This window comes from Taeniopygia guttata, chromosome 11 (assembly GCF_048771995.1).
Source record: "Taeniopygia guttata chromosome 11, bTaeGut7.mat, whole genome shotgun sequence".
NCBI lineage: Eukaryota > Metazoa > Chordata > Aves > Passeriformes > Estrildidae > Taeniopygia > Taeniopygia guttata.
The window spans coordinates 11,453,976-11,473,271 of NC_133036.1; the positions used below are offsets into that span (position 1 = coordinate 11,453,976).

At 48.6% G+C, this 19,296-nt stretch overlaps 1 protein-coding gene across 3 annotated transcripts in view; it reads right to left on the minus strand.

Moving 5' to 3' along the window:
- The window catches only part of FANCA (FA complementation group A), a 33,136-nt gene that overhangs the window by 7,941 nt on the left and 5,899 nt on the right, over window positions 1-19,296 (minus strand). For all 3 annotated transcript variants that reach the window (XR_012057706.1, XM_072934274.1, XM_072934275.1), the window contains exons 9-32: window positions 18,917-18,950; window positions 16,601-16,667; window positions 15,824-15,936; window positions 15,119-15,195; window positions 14,532-14,673; window positions 13,885-14,018; window positions 12,429-12,539; window positions 11,933-12,028; window positions 11,781-11,840; window positions 10,934-11,022; window positions 10,474-10,534; window positions 10,332-10,381; window positions 9,196-9,272; window positions 7,106-7,210; window positions 6,494-6,636; window positions 5,948-6,018; window positions 4,753-4,852; window positions 3,685-3,884; window positions 3,452-3,548; window positions 2,792-2,968; window positions 1,729-1,802; window positions 1,067-1,195; window positions 546-612; window positions 159-325 (exon numbers count right to left, since the gene is read on the minus strand). Coding sequence is in view for 2 of the 3 variants with exons in the window: in XM_072934274.1 (XP_072790375.1) it covers window positions 159-325; window positions 546-612; window positions 1,067-1,195; window positions 1,729-1,802; window positions 2,792-2,968; window positions 3,452-3,548; window positions 3,685-3,884; window positions 4,753-4,852; window positions 5,948-6,018; window positions 6,494-6,636; window positions 7,106-7,210; window positions 9,196-9,272; window positions 10,332-10,381; window positions 10,474-10,534; window positions 10,934-11,022; window positions 11,781-11,840; window positions 11,933-12,028; window positions 12,429-12,539; window positions 13,885-14,018; window positions 14,532-14,673; window positions 15,119-15,195; window positions 15,824-15,936; window positions 16,601-16,667; window positions 18,917-18,950 (2,441 nt within the window). In the remaining variant the exon portion in view is untranslated. The remainder of the gene's footprint in view (window positions 1-158; window positions 326-545; window positions 613-1,066; window positions 1,196-1,728; window positions 1,803-2,791; window positions 2,969-3,451; window positions 3,549-3,684; window positions 3,885-4,752; window positions 4,853-5,947; window positions 6,019-6,493; window positions 6,637-7,105; window positions 7,211-9,195; window positions 9,273-10,331; window positions 10,382-10,473; window positions 10,535-10,933; window positions 11,023-11,780; window positions 11,841-11,932; window positions 12,029-12,428; window positions 12,540-13,884; window positions 14,019-14,531; window positions 14,674-15,118; window positions 15,196-15,823; window positions 15,937-16,600; window positions 16,668-18,916; window positions 18,951-19,296) is intronic.

Consider the following 19,296-nt stretch of genomic DNA (forward strand, 5'->3'; position numbering starts at 1 on the left):
GGGTGCCAGGGAATGATATCCCTTGCACAGCTGTCCCCGTGCCATGCAGTGCCACTGTCACTTGCTGTGCACCCACAGGGGAGGACGCTGCACACACCAGCCTGCCCTGAGCAGCAGTGCTGCTGGAGGCATTCCCAGCTGCTCAGGCCTGCTCTTACCTCCTGTGCAGCAGCAGCTCCTGCTGCCTCCACAGCTGCTCTCCCAGAGCAGAGCCATGCTGCCTGCCTGTCAGTCTTCCCTGGAGGATCTCAAGCAGGAAGTGTCTCTGGGCAGGTGGGCAGCCAGGAAGCAGCTTTGGCCTGCACCTCAGCTCCAGCACCAGCTCCTGAACAGGGTGGTGGGGAAACCAGTGAGGACCACACACCAGCCTGCTCCCAAACCCTCTTGGTTTCTCTGCAGCAACCAGAGATCAACAAGAAAAACCCCTCTCAATCCCCCCACCTGAGCTCACAGGTCAGGGCTGAATGCAGCCTCGACAGCAGCCAGGAATGAGGGAATAGTTTGGGCAAGTTCAAGAATATTTAGTCATCAGAGTCTGAAATCACCTGCAACCTGCAGAGAATCTCAGGGCTGACCGACATCTTCGACTGGCCACAGCCACCCAGGTCCAGCCTGAAATTAGGGGACACACGAGGTAACTCCCCCTGCTAGCCCAGGGGAAAGCACAGTTCAAATACAGCCAGATGCTTCGGGTGAGCACAGAGCTCAAACTTTGTGCCTTAAATAAGCTGTAGCTGAGACAGTGGCTCTCCTCTTAGCTCCCTCCTCATTTTCCAGCTCCAGCCACTCCCCCGGGGAATTGGTGGCTGTCTGGCCACACAAAGCTGAGTACAAAGTCAGCTTTAAAGAGCCAGCCAGCCCAGGGCCTCTCTGTGGCTGCAGCCCCAGACCTCTGCCTCCCACAGCACGACGCTTATGCACAGACTGTGAGTCACACAGGGCCACCTCCCAGCTGCCCCTCCCAGCCAGACCAGCAGGAATGGCTTCCCCAGCCCCACCAAGGGACAAGCTCCCAGTGCACAGCCCCAGGGCCACCAGCAGAAAGGGAAGTCGTGGCCCTGAACACCTCTGTGAGGAATCCAGGATGGCGTTGATGATGACTCCACACGCCTTCTCCAGGTCTCCATCACAGCCACCAGCAGCAGAAGGGGCAGGAAGGTACCTCTGATAGATGGCCCAGTAATGGAAATCCTGTCTGCAGAGTGGGAAAGGAGGAGATGGGAAATCTGTTGGATTGGTGCCCTTCCCTTGAAGTAAAGGGAAGCTCACACTTTGAGAGTGATGAGTGATGTGAGCTCAGATAAAAGCTCCAGGTAAGTATAGACATAAGGAGTCCTCCAGCAGACCCCACCCAGCTCTGGCTTCCAGAATCAGGGAGGGTTTGTGACAAGTGTTTTGGAAGGGCTGCACAGGCAGGGTGAGCCTCACAGAACCATGGGATGGGTTGGAAATTACCTTAAAGCCCACCCAGTCCCACCCCCTGCCATGGGCAGGGACACCTTCCACCAGACCAGGCTGCTCCGAGCCCTGTCCAGCCTGGCCTTGTGTGTGAAAACACACACACCCCTCATTCCAGCAGTGCTTGTACTCAGGACAGACCACAGCAGGCAACAGGCATTTGTATCCTGCAGCAACTGTTGATTTACTTCCTGATCTTCAGTGCTGTTCCCTAATTTTGATGGGACACTCTTGGCTATTCCCTTTCCAACAGAGCCCCTTGGCCCTTACCTCTCTGCAGCAGAGAGAATGTCCTTTTCAGGGCACACCTCCAGCTCCATCAGCAGCCACTCTCTGAAAGATAGCTGGGAAAAGCCAGGATTTAGGAGCAGGGAAGGGAAATAACTCGTGCAGAACTTGCTGCCCAGCATAAAGCCCACTTCACTTAATCTCCAGACACAATCCCATGTGGATTAAGAGACATGAAAAAAGAGATATCAACCCGAGGAAGTTCCTGTGCTGTTTCACTTATAAAAAAATTCAAGCTAAAACCCTGCTGGCCTTCAAAAATTCATGGAAATCCCATAAAGCCTGTCTCACACACCCCCACCCCTTTGACATTTCCAAACACACTCAGCACCTCCAGGGCCAGGTACCAGGATGAACGTGTGTTATTAGAAATAAAGGCAAAATGAGCCAAGCAGCTCAGTCAGATGCTCCCTTTGTGAGCATCAAAGGGAGGTTATAACACAGGGTGCTCCAGCCCTGGACACTGAGCCAAGCACAAGGAGTCACTCTAGGAACACCACAAACCCCTCTGCACAAAGACAAACTGGTTCTAGAGGAAGTAGGTTAAAAAAGAGTCTGTCAAATCAGAGACTTTGCAAGGGTGGTACAAAGGGAATAGCTGAGATGGTTTGAGCCAGAATGAGCCAGGCAACCCAAGGTGACTCAGGGGAACGTTGGCATGTACACAAAGCAAGGATTTCCAGTTATTTGCCTCTCCAGCACTTCCCAGAGAGCACAGCAGGGAGCCAGGGTGATGGACAGGCCTTTGCTCTTCAGTTCCTGAGCTTCTACAGCTTGCCAAGCTCCCTGCTTTTCCAAGAAGTAGGACACAAAAGTTTTACCTCTGGTTTTCTCTTTCTACCTTATCATCCCCATCAAACAACACCCAGCACCCATCCCAGCCCACATGACTCAGCTGTCAGACAACTTTTCAGGTGTTTAGTTCTTACTTTCAGGAATTAAGTTCTTAAAAGAAGCTTTTGATCGCCAATAAGGAAACTGCAAAGGGCAGATCTAAAAAAGTGAGAATTAGAGGGTGAATTTGGGTGATGGAAAAGATTTATACCTGGAATGTTTTTTCCTTCAAGAGCTCCTGGAAGCCTGCTTGCCTCCATAAGCACAGGCTGGCTTTCCTGTAGTTCAGAGAGGGGCAGGACAGGAAACTCCAGCTCAAGGCACTTTTGGCCTCCTCACACAGGACTCCCCGGGCCTCCAAATTCAGCCGTGGCACGAGGTGCTGCAGCTGGAATAAAAACAGCACAAGGATAAAACCAGCACATCCTGCACAAAGTGCTGCACTGGAATAAAAACAGCACATCCTGCACAAGGATAAAACCAGCACATCCTGCACAAAGTGCTACACTGGAATAAAACCTGCACATCCTGCACAAAGTGCTGCATTGGAATAAAAACAGCACATCCTGCACAAAGTGCTGCACTGGAATAAAAACAGCACATCCTGCACAAAGTGCTGCAGCTGGAATAAAACCAGCACATCCTGCACAAGGATAAAACCTGCACATCCTGCACTGGCTGCCCCAGAGCCACCTCTGCTTGTGTGCAGCTGCCCCATGAGCAGAGACACCCAGGGCTAAGAGGGGAGGGCACAGAGATGTATTTCTACAGTTTTCTTGGTGAGAGTGTCACTTGCACAGGGACCTGCAGCAGAAAGTTTGGCTCAGACTGAACTTTCTCATAAGTTACAGCAAAACTTTTTCCCTTTTACCTTTTTAATCAGGCCAGGAGGAATCAAGGCACAAAAATCTTCACGAGAGCAGGATGAAAACTTGCACATCAGATAAGCTGCTGCTGCAGTGCAAAACCTGAGAGAGAAAAGGAAAGAACTCCATTGTCTGGTTGGTTCAACCACCTCCACAAGCTCTGGAAATCCTCCATGGGAGCCTTTCCAGCATCCCAAAAACCTTGGGGAGCAGGAAGGGGGTGGATGCCCCATCTCACCTCAAGCAGAAGGCAAATGATTCTTCTGTCCTGCACACCAGCAAGGAGCTCCAGTACTCTGAAACAGAAAGGGCCTTTCCAGGAACAGCCTGAGAGGCCCCAAAATTGGCTTCCACGCCAGGAATTAAAGCTCTGTATTCACTTAAGTGGATCACAAAAGCTGCCAGTCCTAAAATATGAGCAGCACCGAGGGAAGGGCCCTGGAAGGTAAAGTAAGTGAAGAGCAGGAAAGATATCTTTAGTAACTTTATAACAGTTCATTGGTAATATTCTTACATTTTGTCTTATTGGAACACTGAAATTTCATCTTTGATACTGTAATACTTCACTTGTACAGTTGTAACATTTTGTACCAAAACACCTCTCTGAAATACTTTTTTTTGTACCAAAACACCTTTCTGAAATACTTTTTTTTGTACCAAAACACCTTTCTGAAAATACTCAGGCTTAGTGAAGGAGCAGAACATTGTTTCTGATGTAGTGCAGTAGTGCAGCAAAACCTGAGCAGGTGAGAGACAACCCACAGCAGAACTGGAGGCTTCTGTAATACAGCAACTTGAAATAATTCACTGTAAATTCAGATTTTGGGATTCTCAAGGCTTTCTAGCCTCTCTGACAGCTAATTTCGTCTATCAGCCTGTTATTTTCACCCTTGTAATATCACAGGATAGATGAAATAAACCAAGCAATTCTTTAATAACAAAACCATGCACTGCTGCAGCCCAGACAGGAGTATCTTAGTTTTATTTTTAAATTTTTACTGAATTATTCAACCTGGAAGCTTAGGAATGAAGCATTCTACCATTTTTCTTTTGTCTCTTTCCCTAACTTGCCTATTTTAGCTTCTGTTAAAATGTCTCAGAATGCATTAACCTTCCTCAAGCAGTATTTCTGTAAGGAAAAATTCTCCTCACGGTCATACTCCCTGACCAAATCAGGGTATTTTTGGAAGCCTGGAGGGCAGAGAAGTCCCTCCCCAGTGCAGCTCAGACAGGCCCATGCCCCCCAGGTCAGGAAATGGGGTGGGATGGCCTTCAGCACCACAGCATTCCTGGCTGGAAAACCGACCTGGTGATAAATCAGCTGGCAGAGCCTGGCCAGGAGTGCAGGCAGGAGATTCCTGTGTCCACACATCATCTTCACCAGCAGGGAGAGGCACGGGCCCTGCCTGCAGCAGGGGAAACCACAAGCTCATTACATTCATCCCCAGCACAGGAACAGGTAGTTAAAAATGCTTAAACAGCCTGGAGCTGATCCAGGCTTGTCTGTAAACACAGCACAATTATCATTCCATCCACAGGCTCAGGGGAAGGGGCACTTTTGGGGAATCTGAGCAGAGAACCCCTACAGACCCCCCACCTCACACAATGGATGGCATCTCAAATCCTTGTCACCTCACAAGGCCAAAGTGGGCTCTGAGGTGACAATAAGGACAGGAGGAGCTGCCTGGGCACAGGGTGAACAGAGGCAGAGCAATAAAAGGGATCAAAACACAAAGCAGGAAGGAATTGCTATAAGGCCCTGCTGTAAAGCAGGGGCAGGGAGGGATTTTCCCACCCAGATAACAGAAAAACCAATCCTCAGAGGAGACCAGGTGGGAGCTGTGTTCAGACATCATTTCCTGGGACTCTTGTTTGTCACAGGGAGTTTTCAGTCAGGGTTTTAGCAATGATTCATCTGCTCTGGGGAACAGAAGTGCAAGAGAGGGAAGGATGCCCTGGCTGCCAAGGCACAGGGAGAGCACCAGGGCAGCTGGGCTCCCAGCCAGCTCCTCAGCACAGCCTTGTTGCCCAGCAAAGTGATTTTCCACTGACATGCTGCCCGTGATGTTTACAGGCCCTGCTACACGAGGAGGAGCTGAGCACCAGCCCCAGGGACAGGCTCTGCTGCCTCTCCTCCTCAGCCAGGCCAGAACACACCCAGCCCTCGCCAGGGAAGGAATTCCAGCACCAGAGGGATTGGCTTCACTGCCATCCCCCACCCTGGGCACTGTTTGTGGGGGTGTTCAGCCCCTGGCACAGAGCTCAGAGCAGAGCCAAAAGCCACTTTGCTGAAGGGATCTGTAACAACAGGGGAGAAACTTGTTTTATTTACTCATGGGCCTCAGAGTGCATTCGTTCTTGGAGTGCAGACACTTCACCTGCAGCTGCCAGCCTGGCACCAGGGCTGTGAACACCCAGAGCCCCTCCTCAGCCCTGCACAAGTGCTGGAATTCTGATTCTCACCCAGCTTTGGCTCTCCTGCTCTTGGAGTCCCATCTTACCTGTCGGGAGGGTTAAAAGAGGAAGCAGCTAGGAGGGTTTGGCAGAATGATGTCAGCAGAAGATCAACAACCTGAAATAAAAAGCACCAGGAATAAACCTGGAATAAAAACCCATGCTGCTAATTCCTGCTTCTCAGGCTGGATACCTAAAGCTCGTTTTCTGCTTTGATATATTACATTTCCTGACATTAAAACAAGGAAACAAATTGGTCAATGAGATTCACTACAAGTTGTACAGATCCACTGCCACTAAGGATGGAAAATTAAGTCCATACCAGCTCAGGAATGACCCCAGCACGCAACAAACACCTAGGCAAGGCAGTGGAGGAAAGCCTTGCTCATCACAGGACTGCTCTGGTAGAAAATATCTCCAGACCCTGTCATCCAGCAACATCCAGGTGGTTAAAACAGAGGAACAGTCTGTGCAGGACAGCATTAGGGAGACAAAAGGAGAAGTGTATTTCCTGCAGACAAAGCAGCCTTTCACACCTCCCATCCAGATGCATTTTTCCCTGCCCAGCCCCACCCAGGCCAGCTGGTACTCACGCTCTGGTGGCAGGGTGCCAGCCTGGGGGCAGGGACGGCCAGCTGGACCGGGGAATTGAGAGCAGCAGCTTCGTTCTCCTCGCTGCTGTCCCCCAGGACCCCGCGGAGCCTGTCTGAAACCGCGGCCAGCTGCGCTGCCACCTCTGCGGGGACAGGGGCACAGGGGTGAAACATCCACAGCCCCCCACAGCAGCCAGAACAAGCAGAATATCATCTTTGATCAATCACTCAAAACTGTGTTAGGAAAAGCTTTAATAAGCAAAAAATGTTGGCTGGGACACGGTGGATCAGCATCCCCACCATTATTTTTTCACAGCTCAGGAGCAGTTTTCACAGCAGAGGGGAAAATGCTTTCCAAAGGGGCCCCCAGGTGAGCCCAGGAGAGGGGCAGCAGAGTCTGGTGTGATTATCACAAAGATAAACCCCAAATGAGGCATGGGAGTAGATCAGACATTAAGATGTACATATTCATAGCTGGAAGGATTATCAGCTCTGAAGGATTACCAGCCCCAGGTAGCAGTGGCTGCACTCCTGCTGTGCCTTTGGCCAGCACCAGCCACACTTTATTCAGGCAGCTTTTGGGACAGGGGATGAGAAGCAGCTCCCTCATACCTTCCCACTGAGCCTGGTCCACAATCAGAGTCCTGAGCACAGCTAGTTCAGCCTTCAGCTGCTCAAAAGGCTCTTTGGAAAGGCTGGGCTCTGCTTTGGAGTCATCTAGGCAAGGAGGAGAGGAAATGCATTCAGCAATCTCTGTGTGCATTTTCTGCAGAAGCAGAATTTACTTTTCCTGAAGCTCTAACAAAACCCCAAACTGTCAGTCTGCCACACACAGAGCTTTGTTTTTACACTCAGAAAGTGCTATTTAATAATTTATGGGTTTATGCCTAGTTGCAAAAAGGAATTCAGTTTTTAAAGACGAGAGGCAAAAAAAGTTTTGTTTTCAGAGTTTTCTTCCCACTTCCTTTAGCTCTGCCCCTCACAGAAACATTCACTGTCCTCAAGACTGGAGTCAGGCTCAGAATGCAGAGACAGACATTACAGCATGGATACATCATCAGCTTCTCCAGATGTCCCAAGTTACTCTGGCTTTTTGTTTAAGAGAGGGAATAAATGAAAATTCCTTTTCCCACTAGAAAGAGATGCCACCAGCGACTGCCACAGCCCCAAAACCCCCCAGAGTTTGTTAGACAGGAACAGCTTCTTGTGCAGGGGCCAGGAATAAATCACCCAGCAGCAAGAACAGCAAATAACAAAGGTTGACATTATTGGTGGTTGTAAACACGCTGTAAAATGAGGTGTTGGGAGCCCACTGGGTCACCTGCGTGTGCAGGAGGGAGCAGTGACAAATGGGGTTTGGGGCTGCCCAGTGCCCAGTCCTGCCCTAAACCCCGGCTGTGAGCCTGGGGATGGGGCAGGGAACAGGGGCAGGATCAGAGAGGGGACAGGAGGGGACAGGGTTGCTCAGGAGGGCGGCACACGGCACCACTGGAGGTCAGCGGCAGTGCAGGGAGCCCGTGGAGCTGCTGGGATCCTGTGGGTCCATCCTGGCCTGTAGGGATCCATCCTGGCCCAACAGGGATCCATCTCATCCCACAGGGATCCATTCTGGCAGAGATCCATCCTGGACCAACAAGGATCCATCCAGCAGGGATCCACCCCAGCCCATCAGGGATCCATCCCAGCCCAGCAGGGATCCATCCTGGCCCAGCAGGGATCCATCCAGCAGGGATCCATCTCATCCCACAGGGATCCATTCTGGCAGGGATCCATCCTGGACCAACAAGGATCCATCCATCAGGGATCCATCCCAGCCCATGGGGATCCATCCCACAGTTGCCAGGCCAACCCCTCAGCCAGCCCAGCCTGCTGCACATCTGTTGCACATCTGTTGCACATCTGCTGCACATCTGCAGTGCCCAAGGACGGCTCTGCCCCGCCTCTCCAGCCACAGCACCTCCGGAAGGCTCCAAGAGCCCCAAGCAGGGCTTGGCTACAGATCGATCTCATAGCCAGAGCAGGAATCTGTACCTTATCCCCACCAGGCTCTGCTCTGGGAGTCACCTCTGCTGCCCAGCCCAACCTTTGCATCGTGTGCAGAGCACTGGGAGGTGTGCTTGAAACCCCCACTGGCTGACAGGAACAGCAGAGCTCATTAAATATCCAAAATCCTGCCCCAGGAAAGCTGCAGCGATGGGACACGATCACCTCCCACCCAAACATCTGTAAAGCAGGAGCTGCAATCCCCTTCCCAGCCCCTCCTGCCCCCCCAGATCTCCCTAATCCCCTCCTAAAAGAGGGTGCCAGGACAGCACAAGTGTCATTGCACAAGGGATCAGCACAGCAGGCTCCCAGCACAGCAATTCCCAGCCCGGGCTGAGCAGCTCAGGCTGCAAACGCTGATTCATGGAAAGGTCCTGGAGGTGGAATTGAGCCAGCTCAGGCTCAGGCATCATCTGCAGCCTCAGCACTGCACAGGGCTCCCAGGGACTGCAAAAATCCCACCCAGGCAGGGCTGGCAGAAAAAGTCATTGCAGGAGTAAGAATTTAACACCTCCATACAACATAAAGGACTTAACACTTATTTATATGGATTAAATACCTATTCAGCCATAAGTCTTTGAAAATTTTCAATTCGGGAGGGCAGCAGTGGAAAAATTAACATTTCACATTGATCCATAAGTAAATGTTGTATTTTTTACCTTGTAACACCTTCTCTTTCATAGCATGACAGGCTTGCAGGTATGTGGAGTACAAGTTTGAAGGTATTTTGTCAGCTCTGTGGAAAAGAAGAGATGTATTACCCTGCATAACCACAAACTGCCTTTATTAAATAAGCACAAACAACAGCCCTTCTATGAAATGTAATTAGAGGGACTCTGAAGCATTAAGAGCATCTGAAGCATTTTTTAATCATCTGACATGAGGGGCAGAGATTTCTACCCAGGGCTTTCACAGCGAGCATTGCACACGAGTAGCACACGCAAACCCAATACTGTACATGTTATTAATTCATATTTTAATGCCTGTTTCATATCTAGTTGATGTGCAAGACCCCATAAGAGTGTGAGCTGTGAGATGCAGCATTCACAGATGTAAAACACGAACGTGCTGAGACCAAGGTGTGACCTCTTCTCTGCAGGGCAGGCACTCACTGCTAAGAGCATGTCCCACGAGGCTCCCCAGAACTCAGCTGCTTCCCTTACAACTTTAATTTCACTAAATGATCCAGCCTTTAATTTTAGAACCAGACTGGAATGACAAGGCAAGGCCAAGCACCTCATTTGCAGGCAGCGTTGCAAACATTCTTCCTTCATGAGAGGTTACAGAGGAACTACTGGATGTAAACTAAAGCTGCTCCTGCAGTGCAGAAAAGCACATTTAAACACACATGCAGGGCCAGCTGGAGTCTTGAGAGGATCTATGTCCTCCTGAGGCATCACCCTGGTGCCCCTTGAGCATTAACAGACATTTAAGTCTCATTTTTCACTCCCTCCTTATCCCCTTCCAAAGAGCCTTTCACAGAGGGAGCTCATATTCCTGGGGAAATTTTATATTCAGCTGTGTCCTTCAAGATTTGCATAAAAATGTACCTGGCCTGGAGCCAGAGGGACTCCTAAATAATGATTTCACAGTGGCCAGAGGACTCATTACACACACCTGAAGACTACAGAGATAAGCTCTTCCATGCACAACCTGCAAGCCACAGACCTGGGCCACCAAGCCCTGCCAAGAGGTTGGTTGTAACCAAGCTGTCAAGGCCTCGGATAATCTGATATCAAATGTCCCAAAAAGAAATCCCAGCAGCACAGAAAACAACACTGGGATGTCTGAATACCTCTTTAAGGAGTCTATAAAAGCCATGCATCCATCTGGGGTTTTAGGGAGCTGCAAGAGAGAAAAAGGCAGGTCAGGGGCAAATTATCTGTGTACAAACACACAGCTAATGGGAGGGGCAGAGAAAAAAGCCAAATACTGACCACGCGGGGCCTGAGCAGAGCTGGAAGGAACCAGGAAGTGTAATATGGTCGTCTGAAAATGCTGAGAAAATAAACAGAGCAAAGTATTAACAATGCCAAAGGTCCAAAGTTCCATCTCCACACCTCAGGAGTTAATTTGATGTTCATGGTAACGTGAATGACCACAGACAAACCAGGTTCAGATCCACCAGTGGTTTTTAATTTCTTTCATTTTGCTTTTTATTGTAATCATTTTGGACTTCTTTTGCACAGGGGAATGTGCCTTTTCACTCTCCCCACAAATATCCTCTATTAAGATGACTCCTCAGGAAGTGGGAAGAACTTCCCCAAACCTCCCTTGCTCACATCCTCAATTTTTCTTGTTTCCTTATTTTGATTCAGACTTGGCTTCTACAATTATTGATGTTATTATTATTATTATTCTAGCTAAGAACAGGAGGAGCTGAGAAGCACACAGTACCTGGCTTCTATCACAGAGGTTGGGATCTTCCTGGTGTTTTCAAATATCTGAAGGGCCTTTTCAACATCACGGAGAGCCTGGGCCTGGGGCTGCCTCACACGAGGAATGGGAGAAAGATGTGAGAAATCAAGAGTGATGATGAACTTACCTTTTCTGTTCTGAATTTGCTTTATTGTGATCCTATTCTAGTTGTATATGTGGAATTAAGACACATCATCTCCACTTCCAGCCTGTGCCTGCAGGCAGAGGCACTGACACCCCGGGTTTCTCTCGTTTGAGTTGTAAGACACCTCAAGCTGCAACAAGTTTCTCAACTGACAACCAGGCCAGACTTTGAAAAATTAAATTAAATCCTCACTTATGCCTGTGAGTTCATCACAGGACTGGGTTTCTTGTATTATATTCAGCTACCCTGCCTCCAGCCTGTATTTAATGTAATCATGTAAGTGAGGCCTCTTCCTCTTATCAAAATGTAGGAAGGAATAATAAAGCCAAACACTTCCTTATAAATTATTGTTGTTACCAAAAATTCATCATGATTCACAGTGTGAAACTGCAGAGTGTAGATTCCACCCCCCAAATCTCTGCTGAATACCCATACCTCGGTCCCACACAACAGAGATGGAGTGCTCCACCAAAAAGAATCAAGACACCTATAAAATGTGACTCCAGTTTTCAGGAAAACTGGGGAGATCCTGTATTTATGGCCACTGAAACCTCTGGCTTAAAGCTGGAGACTTGGCAGCACACTCAGCATTGGAATGGCAGGGAGGTGGATAACCTCAGTGGTTTTCCAGAGGAAAAGGGACGTGGGTGATGAGAAAACTGGGACACAGAGCAGCAGTACCTGCACAGCCTCCCCGGGGGCAGAGAGGTCTTCGTAGAGCCCCATGTCCTCTATGGCCACCTGTGGGAGGTCAGAGGTGCAGGTGGTCACACACAGCAGGCTTTGACAGACCCAGAAAGAACTCTCCTCAAAAGAGTTCAACCTTTCCTGACCTTGAGGTCGGCCAGTCGGGTTTTGGCCAGGGTGATGTACTCCAGGAGCAGGGAGCGGTGTTTGCTGGGCACAAAGGGTGGGAACATGATGTGCACCTGAAACGTGACAACCACAATGAGACTTGCTGTTGTTACAGGACACCAGGTAAAATTCTAACTCGTTCTGACTAATGCTCACCTCAAATACTCCCCAGAGAAGGCATTATTGCTTGGTTAAGGATCAATCATTTTTATGGCAACTGACATAATTTTTCCCAACAACAAACAAACCAAATCAGTGAAGCGCCTAAACTTAATTCCATGGAAGGAATTTTCCCCATCAATAAAATAATTTTGTCCTTCTTACTGCAGGAAGAAAAGGGTTTGAATCATGAACCAGAAGTAATGCAATTACTACAACAACACTTATAATGAGCTGAACCTACTGAAAGGCACAAGGAAAGTCATTCTGGGGCAGTTCTGGATCTGAAAACCATCTCTGTCAGCACCTTCTCACCTTCAGGTACGGTGCAGCTTCAAAGGGCACCAGCTCTGACAGGAACTCCAAGAGGAAAACCAGAGATTTCTTACTGCTCCCGTGGTGGCCACCAGCATTCCCAAAGGAAGCCTGAAACAGGGGAAAATGGCAAGACAGCCTTTCAGCGTGGAGAGAATCCTCATCCAAGCAGTGCCATAACCGAGCACACCAATCTTAAACATCCCATTTCTGTCAGGAGAATCTTTCTGGAGAAAAGAGTCCAGAGAAAGTTTACAGAATCATGGAATGGTTTGGGTGGGAGGGACATTAAAGATCACCTAGATCCAATCCCCTGCCACATCTTTCACTAGTGGAGGTTGCTCCAAGCCCCATCCAACCTGACCTTGGACACTTCCAGGGATCCAGGGGCAGCCACAGCTGCTCTGGGCACCCTGTGCCAGGGCCTCGGCATCCTCACAGCCAGGAATTCCTTCCCAATATCCCACCCAGCCCTGCCCTCTGGCAGTGGAAGCCATTCCCTGTGTCCTGTCCCTCCATCCCTTATCCCCAGTCCCTCTCCAGCTCTCCTGGAGCCCCTTCAGGCCCTGGAAGGGGCTCTGAGCTCTCCCTGGATCCTTCTCCTCTCCAGGTGAGCATTCCCAGCTCTCCCAGCCTGGTTCCAGAGCAGAGGGTCTCCCTTGGATCACAGTGATTTACAGAAGTTTCTATGGAAGTTTGCTGCCATGAGAACACTCAAACAAGGCAACTTTGAGATGCAGCAAAAGATTGATATTCATGAGGGAAGCACAAATCTGCAGGTTTCTTCACAGGTTTATCTGGGCCTTCTGAGGAAAACAACCAGTCTGAGACTACAGAGAACACAACCAGTTTACCTTCTGATACCTCCTGGACACTCTATCAGCCAAAGCTGAGCTTAGATTTGCAAACTCACACAAAGGAATTTCCAGGCTGAATTTGCGTGGAGATTTGCATCCCTAAAACACCCACCTGTTTACAGTTAAAAGCAACAACCAATTATCTGTAAGGTCAAACACAGCAATTACAGCTGCATGCAAACCTCCAGGAACCAGGAACGCTTCCTCTGCCACAACCCCCAACTTAGGCAGTAACAACAGTGCTGCTTATCAAGACACTGAAATCCATCCAAGATGATGATAATAACAGGAATTACATGTCTGCATTCCTAGCAAATAACTAGAACAGGCAAGGTGGACTTAAAAGATGAAAGGAGGGAAAACTGGGGAAAACCAAATAAATTTATTCTTTGCAGACACAAAGGCAGTAATAAATATTCAATCATTCCTAAAATCAATACAATCCCTTGAACTTTTCTTTTTTATTTTTCTTCCCCTTTCTCATTCCTGGTTATCCTGTCTGGAACAAGACTTTCTCCACGCATCAGATCATTCCTTATGCACAGGTTGCCTCACACAATTAAATCAAAGCTCACCAGTCAGGCCTCACTTAGTCTCACCTTAAACCACTCAGAGTAAGGCATGAAGACAGCAGGGCCCTCCAGAGCAGCCTGACGAGCAATCAGGAACGCAGTGATCATATTTTCCATGTCATAATTCCCAAAGGCCTTTAGCAGGAGATGGCTCAGTAGATCTAGGAATATAAAACAATAACCTCACACTTTGCTCCTGACAACAGTGTTGTACATTCTGCAGTAAATGAAGACAAATACCTGTGATAAAACATGAGGCAGGACATGTATTGCAGCCTGGAGAACCTCTGGGGTCTGATTTTATTTTTTTATGCACTTTCAACTGTCAAACGCACTTGGATTCCCTGCAGGGAGTCCAGCACTGGGATAATTAGTAAGGAATTCTCACAAACAAGCTCTGCTAGCAAAGGTGAGCTAGAACTAAGGTTCAGTAATCACTACGCCAATTAACAATGAAGGTAATTATCAAACCACCACCCTGGGCTGTACACAGAGTTTGAGAAGAGGCAGGCACGAGGCCTGGCATTCACATCACCATGGACATGGAAAGTCTGAGTGGAAAAGCAGATGTCCTGTCCTGCTGCTCTTTTCCATGCAGGAACCCCCGTGCAGACAGCCCCTGTGCTGACTCCCCTGCAGCACGGGCACACGCCAGGCTGGCAGTGCCCACCTACCCTTGAAGAGCTGCTCAGCCTCAGCCTGGCACACCACCAGCGTGGACACACAGGACAGGACGTGCTGCCAGTTCACCTCGTGGGTCTCCAGGACCTGCTGCAGCTGGCAGATGGATTCCTTCACACTGAAGGCCACCAACAGCTGGAGGAGTGATGGCAATTCCTGTTAGCTAGGACATACAGCCACAAGAAAGAGGGGACTACAGACAAGGTTGACAGGCTTCTCTGTGACTTTGTCAAGCTATCCTGCAGCTTTTGGATCAGCTTCCCTGGCCCAAATATCAGCCTGGGCTGGAACCAGCACCAGCTACAATAAAAATCCCATTCTTTCAGAACTCATGTTTTACTCTGTACCAGTGAAAATTCATATCTCCAATCAGCACCTTTGTTCTCATTAAGTGCTTTGCACTAGCAAAAACCTCTGTCGTTCTTTTCTTCATGCTTCCTCCTCACAGAGCTTCTGGCAGTGGGTTTGGATTCTGCAACTGGATAATGTTGCACTAATTTCCAATAATCTGATTTCAGGTTTTCCAGTGGATATAAGCCCAACATAACAAAGTTCTCTGAGTGACACCAGGCAGACATACCTTGCGATACAGAGCCGTGAGCAGGGGAGAAGTCCTGGTAAAACTCCACTCCTTCTGCATCTGGATGGCATCAGACACTGCACCCACAAAAGGAAAACTTCAACAGCAGGTTTTACAATACACCCAAAACACACAGGTTTCCCTTGTGCAGCCATTAGGGACTGCCCAGTGGAGTTCTGTCTCCCATCAGTCTTTTTGGAACATGGGCTGTGGCACAAAGACTGGGCCATTCCATTATGGCACTGCCACCCCAGAGCTGTTTTTGTGATCCCACGTGTGTAGGCTGACATGGCACACGCACAGAGAATCAGCAAGGAATCATCTTTTCCCTCATTAACCTCTTTCATCTGGGAGCCAGCAATGACACAGCTCTCCCACACAACAGACAAGCAGCTCCAGATCACAGCTCGTGGGGACTTTACAGTCGATTTCATAGCTCAAACATATTTATTCCTAAAAACATCAAGCTTCATGTTTATTGATCTGGGATTAGAACCTTCCTGCCAAAAATCTCCTGAGCCATGACCTTGAGATGACTTTTCTTGCCTGATTTGGCTCCCTGTTTATACAGACCCCAGGAAGGAGCTGAGAAGTCTGGAGGCTGCTCTGGCTCTGGGTCCTCCAGGCTGGGCCTCACTCAGTGTGGGACAGAGCTCTGGACACACCTGGACACACCTGGAGACACCTGTCCCTGCCCATTCCCACCTTTCAGCACCGGGTTGTAGGTGAGAACCTCGGTCAGGGTGTTTCTGAAAAACTGCCTCAAGGAATCCGGGTGAGCCACACTTCCATACAGGGACACGTTGAACACATTCAGCCTGCAAAGGACAAGGAGACACCAGAAAAAATGTCAGCCAGGTGATCAGCCAGACTGATTAAATATCATCAGCCAGTGTGATAATATATGATCCACCAGCTGCTGATGAAATAGGAATAACCATGTGCAGCTTAGGGTGAATGACTGATTTTTATTCTACATCCATCTTCTCAAATTGCCGCAAATATATACTTTTTGATATGTATTTAAAAAAAAAACCAAAAATGAATGGCTAGTCAACACTATGCAGCCAGCAGATTAAATGTGAGTCTGAGTGGTATCCCTGCACAGGGCTGAAGGTGACAAAGCAGTTCAATGAAACAAGCATGGACGCAGGGATTGGAGATTTCACCTTCCAGGTGTTCCAGAAGCAGCAAGAAAACTTGATAGGGAAATAGGGAATTTTTGGCATGACAAGAGGGAAGTCCAGGGTTGGCTCCAGCACTGCCAGAACCCGCTTTCCTACCTGGCCCTTATCTTTTTTACAAGCATTTTTGTCTGCACATATTTTATTAGAGGAGAATACCAAGCACAAATAGCACTGTAAGAGGTGGGGAGGGTGTGTAAAGAGGTAAAAAAACACCCCACAGCATTGCTCCTATTTCAGTAAGAAGTACAACAGTGGATAAAAACCTCCTCCTGACACTGTTTGGAACGTTTCTTACCAGAACCTCACAGCTTGCACCATGGAAACATCTTCCTGCTTCTCTTTACCAACAGCATCAAGCACCCCTGGACCCCAAAACACACAAAAACCCAGTGAGAAATGTGACAATAAACCCCACATGGGAATAAACAGCAATGAGCAATTTGTGACCCTTTACAAAGGTGACCCCACTAGGGAAATGTGCAGAAGCCACTCAGCAGTGCTAAATTCTTACCAGATTTTCTCCAAAGTGACACAGGGACTCAGAAACTATTACCATTGACCTTGAACCAATTTTAAAACATTCCCAAGAACGTGCTAATAATGAAGCCATCTAAAAATGCATATAAATCAGTATTTCATTTCCAAACCCAGCCCTATTGCATCTGTGAGTGTGAGCATCGTGAAGCCTGTCTGGAGGCAGGGATTTGCACAAGCTGAATTAAGCACCCTGCAAACCATGGTCCAGACAAAGGGCAGGCTGGGGGAGGGCTTGTAATGTGCCATTTGCATAGGAGGAATTCCGTTAAAAGCTCTATCTGCCCCAAAACGAGGGATAGAGATCAAACAGGTTGGCAGCTTGCGCAGCGCGTTGTCTTGGCGATGATCAGCCCACACCTCTCCGAGCCCACAGACTGGGAAACCCTCTGCTCTGCAGTCTGCTGCAGCAGCACTTCTGCTTTGTGCCACCCTGCCTCGAAAACCCTCCTCTTTCAACTCTTAATGGAGCTTGGTTTGTGTATTCAAATCATTTCGTTAAGGAAAAAAACCCTGAGCAGGGGCAGGAAGCAAAGAAGCAGACGTCCCTCACATGCCACCACAGCTTTAGGAGGTAACACTCTCCTCTCCTGCTGAGGAATACTTTAAGGTTAAGTAGGGGAGAATAAAGCAAAGGAGATAAACTCAGCTTATCTTCAGGCACAGCAGCTCAACACTGCCAGATCATTACAGCAAACACATTGCTCCCATGCTACTCCCTGCCTGTCCTTCTCCTCCTGTGAAGGTCCTCAGTAACAGGGAATTTTTTTACATTAAAAATCATAATGTTCTCCAAGGATTAATGAAGTGAGACCCCTCAGAGGTGATCCAAAAGTATGGACTAATAAAATATCTTACATAAACCTCCTGTAATGCATTTTGCAGGCACACAGACTGCGAGTGTGGCAGTGCAGGCTGCGCAAACGGGAAGGACGAATGAAGAGCAGGATGCAGACTCCTGTCTGCCTGCCAACAGCCTGCTCCTCCTCCTCCAAAATCACTGCTCCTCTGCTGAGAAGGGTTGGTTTTCAACTGTTAAAGGGCCACCTGAGATGGGATTCATGCATATTAAATAACAAAGCACTTCTCTTGCAGCTTTCCCTTTTTGGAAGAACTCACAAGGCCTCTGAGGTATCTCTGCGTACAGACAGTGCGAGACCTGGGGCAAGGGATGGGGCTGGCAGCGTGCACAGGGATGGAGGGGAGGTGCCATGGCCTGGCATGGGGTCACCTTAGAGCAGAGAGAAAGCAGCAGCCTCTGCAGCAGCACTGAGCAGGAAACGTGCCAGCAAGGAAAGCGCTGTCACTAAGGAGACAGGAGTGACAGCAGCTGCTCTGTCTGGTGACACCAGCCGGGGTGTGGGACATGGCAGGGGGGTAAGGAATGTGACAACAGCAGGTACAGCATCTCCCCGTGAGGATCAGCTGTGACACAGGACAAAAATAACCCCCGTGTGAGTGTCTTTAGTCCTTCTGCATCAGGATTTGCTGGTAAATCAGGCGCTGCTGCACTGAGCCCTCAGCAGAGGCACCAGGGCAGCTCAGGCCAGGGCAGGCACGTTGCAGTTCGTGGACATTGGTGTTTAGAGACTACACACCTACACTAGATGGCTTAGCTTAGCATAAAAATAGAGGTTTCAGAAAACCTTGGCCTGTAAATCCAAATGTGAGTCAGCAAAATCGCTCAACGCTGTCAATTCAAAGTTTAATTTACTAGGCAGAAAAAAAAATCTAAGAAGCAAAGCTGATCCTGCCTAACCTCTGTGCTCCACCTGCTTCCAAACAAACCTGTTAAAAATCAGGAAATCGGGTCAGGTATCTATATGATGTTACAGCTGGGAGCAGGAAAAAAAAGTAGCATAAAAGGCAAGAAATTATCTGCAGTGTCTGGAGACACTTTAGGAGAACGACAGGGAAAGCAGAGGCAAATAAAATCAGTGACATAAATATTATGCACAACAGCACAGACAAAGCATCCAGGCAAAAGATTTCTCCTTAGGGATTCGGCAGTGAGCAAGGAATAGAAGTCTTGTAAACAGCAGTGGCTGCACAAAGCTGGGATCACAGCAATACTTACATGCCAGCATTCTCTGTAAGACAGCACGGCAGATCTGTTCAAAATTGGCAAATTAATGGATTTAGAGTTTTAAAGGGCTGCAGTTCAATGCAGAAAAATAAATTGACTCAAAGAGTTTTGTCCCTCTTAAAGCTTCCCTTAGACCTTAGGCTCTGCAATAGAACAGATAAAATAGACAGAAGGGCAGCACTTTCCAACCTTACAGCATTCCATGTCTCATATTCAAATGGAACACCCAAGCAATCCAGGTGAAAGGAAGATAAAAAAACCCTTGATGTGCCACCTTGGAGCAATTCTCCACACAAAAATTCTCAATTCTGGTTTCACCATTTCCCCCACTCCAGCACCTGTACCACCACGCAGATCCAAGCTCTGAATTA